At 51.5% G+C, this 3,230-nt stretch overlaps 1 protein-coding gene across 1 annotated transcript; it reads left to right on the top strand.

Moving 5' to 3' along the window:
- The first annotated feature begins 738 nt into the window (after positions 1–738).
- Positions 739–2,916, top strand: SHROOM2 (shroom family member 2). The gene is given in 4 exon segments (XM_070462122.1): positions 739–910; positions 913–1,040; positions 2,652–2,674; positions 2,676–2,916. Coding segments are annotated over 4 exon segments (564 nt in total).
- The last annotated feature ends 314 nt before the right edge of the window (positions 2,917–3,230 follow it).

Raw genomic sequence — 3,230 nt, 5'->3', positions numbered from 1 at the left:
AAATACTTGAATTAGTTGCCATTTCCTTCTCCAGTGCATGACTGCATGCTAAGTCAATTTAGTCATGTTTGACTCTGTGTGACCAAACATGGACAGCAGCCCACCAGGCTCCTCTGTCCACAGGATTCTCCAGGCAAGAATACTGAAGTGGGTTGTCATTTTCATCTCCACCCATGTGCTAACTATTTAAATAGTCTGCAGTGAACTGTGAGGTTTATGTGTCTTTTTCAGTTATGGTTTCCTCCAACGTATATGTCCAGTATTGGGATTTGCTATATCATATGGTAGTTTTAGTCTTTTTTTTTTTTTTTTTAAGAAATATGCATATTGTTTTCTATAACAGCTGTACCAATTTACATTCCCACTAACAGTGCAAGGGGGCTTCCCTCGTGGCTCAGCTGGTAAAGAATCCACCATGAGGCAGGAGACCAGGATACAATTCCTGGCTTGGGAAGATCCCCTGGGGAAGTGAAAGGCTACCCACTCCAGTGTTCTGGGCTGGAAAATCCATGGATTGTATAGTCTGTGGGATCACAATGAGTCAGACAACTGAGTGACTTTCACTTTCAAAAAATGCAAGAGGGTTTGCCTTTTCTCCACAGCTGCTCCAGCATTTATTTCTTGTAGATTTTTTGATGCTGATATTTGTTCATGTGAAACAAGTTGCTGATGACCCTCAGACCAGGAGGTGCAGGTGGGTGCTGTGGGGGGAGGGGAGGCACCTGGGTCAGTAAGGCGATGACTGAGTCCTGGATGCTGTACCCACAGCATGAGCTCATTGAGAACCTCAGTCTCAAGCTGCAGGTGCTGAGGGAGGCACAGGAGAGCCTGATGGAGGACGTGCAAGCCAACAGCGTATTGGGCAAAGAAGTAGAGGCCCTGGTCAAGGTTGTCTGCAAGCCCAACAAGTTTACAAGTCCTGCATGGTCATCAGGGACCTCAACAAAGTGGGGAAACTCCTGCTGTCGCTGTCTGGCCATGTGGCCCATGTGGAGAATGCCCTCAACAGCCTGGATGACAGAATGCCTCCAGGTGATTTGGTACCCACCCTGAGGTGGGAGGGGTGGTGGTGGGGGAAGCCCCACAGGGTACTGAGTGAATGACTGGAAGCCTCACTGGGCCCACTGTCCACCTGGTCACACAAGGTCTTCTCTCTCACTCACTGCCTTCTCACAGTGCAGAACCACCATGAGGTTCCCCAAGTTGTTCAGTTGCCTGTTCATGTCTGACTCTTTAAGACCCCATGGAGTGCAGCATACCGGGCTTTCCTGTCCATCATCAACTCTCGGAGTTTACTCAAACTCATGTCCATTGAGTTGGTGATGCCATCCAACCACTGCATCCTCTGTCATCCCCTTCTTCTCCCACCTTCATTCTTTCCCAGGGTTTTTTCCAATGAGTCAGTTCTTTGCATCAGGTGGCCAAAACATGCTAGCATTATTTTATGTGTTCAGACCCATGCCCTTTGAGTCAGTGATGCCATCCATAGGCTTATTAGTTAGCATCAGAGACATTGAAGGAGTCACCCATGGGGGGCCGTGTCTGTGGTCCTCCTGGGCCCTGAACCTTCACTGTAACCCTTGGGGTCTCCACATTAGGTCCACACTGGGCATTCTTGATGAGCTTCATCTTCCTAGAACCGGAGGCAATGGCAGTCCATGGCCTCTTCCAGGTTCAGCATAGGGGCCTGACCTCCACTGTGACCAGTGTGGGGGGAAACTGTTGGTGCCAGGCATGCTAACCAGGGTAAAGATGCAGCATCAGGCTGTGGGAGGCTCCCCTGTATTTCCAAATAGAAAGTGGGACACATGGGCAAGACATGGACACAGGACGCCCTCCTTCCTGCTTCTAGTCTCCAGGGATCTCAACTGATCTCTTTAGCCCCGTTTCAAGAATCAGCTAAGGTCTCTTTGTCATTTGCTTGGAATTAATTAATTGCAGTTAATCCTCATCTCACTCACACAGGCCAGTCAGTGTGTCATCTAGCAGGGAACAGGTAGCCCTAAATGGTGGTGCAGGCCACAGGATACTTTCTGGACTCAGCAGCAGGGAAGCAGCTTTTGTTTTCAGCCCACAGTCCACCAAGCAGCAGTCCTGTGCATCTGGCCTCTCAGCACACCCTGTGATGTTCCTATTGGGCTGGAGGAAGCCATTCAGGTCACCAGGTGGAGGAGGAACCAGAGACTCTGCTGATGTCAGAAACTGGGACTGAGGCCGGGATATTCCCAGGTGTCTGCCAGCCGTCAATTGGAGGCTGTTTAGCAATCCTGCCCTAGGAGACCTCGTTAAATGCACTGCTTTGGCCCACTTTGCCCGCATCGGCCGTGCTGTCAGGGAAACGCCTTGGGCGCACACAGCCCCCAGCCCCCGCCTCCGCACGTGCTCCCTCGTAGTCCTTCACTACCTGAGAGCATCTCCCAGTTTTGGGCTTTTTCAGGCCACAGATGGCTCTCGTGTTCCTCAGGGTGTATCTGGGAGCCTTTTGTGATGGGGGTTGGGGGGGTGGGGCGTGTATCTAGGTTTCCTCCTGCGGGGTTGTATCTGGGTACCTCGTGTGGGGTGTATCCGGGTGCCTCCCTGTGCAGGCTGTGGGAGGTACTGGCCACCCCTGCCTGGTACCCAGAAGGCTTGTGCATCTTCTGTCTCTCCAGCAATCCCTGCTCGAGAAGCAGCGTCCTGATCCAGCAGCATGAGGACACAAGGGAGCTGAAGGAGAACCTGGACCACCAGAAGGGCATCGTCTTTGACATCCCGGCCAGTTACCTGGGCTCCGAAAGTCTGGTGTACTAGAAGCACTTCGTCAAGATGAAGTCGGTGCTCATCATCGAGCAGGGCCAGCTGGAAGATGAAACACACCTGGGTGAGTATCAGCTGAAGTTCCTGATGGACAGCCTTCAGCCCAAGAGAGGAAAATGAGGGGTCATCCACCCGGCCCTTCCTGGAGGAGGAAGATGGGGATGGGATTAGCAGAGCCATCAGCTCTAGTCCAATGGATGCCACTGAAAACCAGAGCCTGTACAGTTCAGTTCAGTTGCTCAGTCGTGTCCAGCTCTTTGTGACCCCATGAACCGCAGAGAGGCATCCCTATCAATCACTAATTCGCAGAGTTTACCTAAACTCATTTCTATTGACTCGGTGATGCCATCCAACTATCTCATCATGTCGTCCCCTTCTCCTGCCTTTCCATCATCAGGTCTTTTCAAATGAGTCTACTCTTTGCATCAGATGGC

This window comes from Odocoileus virginianus, chromosome Y, assembly GCF_023699985.2.
Source record: "Odocoileus virginianus isolate 20LAN1187 ecotype Illinois chromosome Y, Ovbor_1.2, whole genome shotgun sequence".
In the NCBI taxonomy this organism is placed as follows: Eukaryota; Metazoa; Chordata; class Mammalia; order Artiodactyla; family Cervidae; genus Odocoileus; species Odocoileus virginianus.
This window is presented reverse-complemented; position numbering and strand designations above follow the sequence as displayed.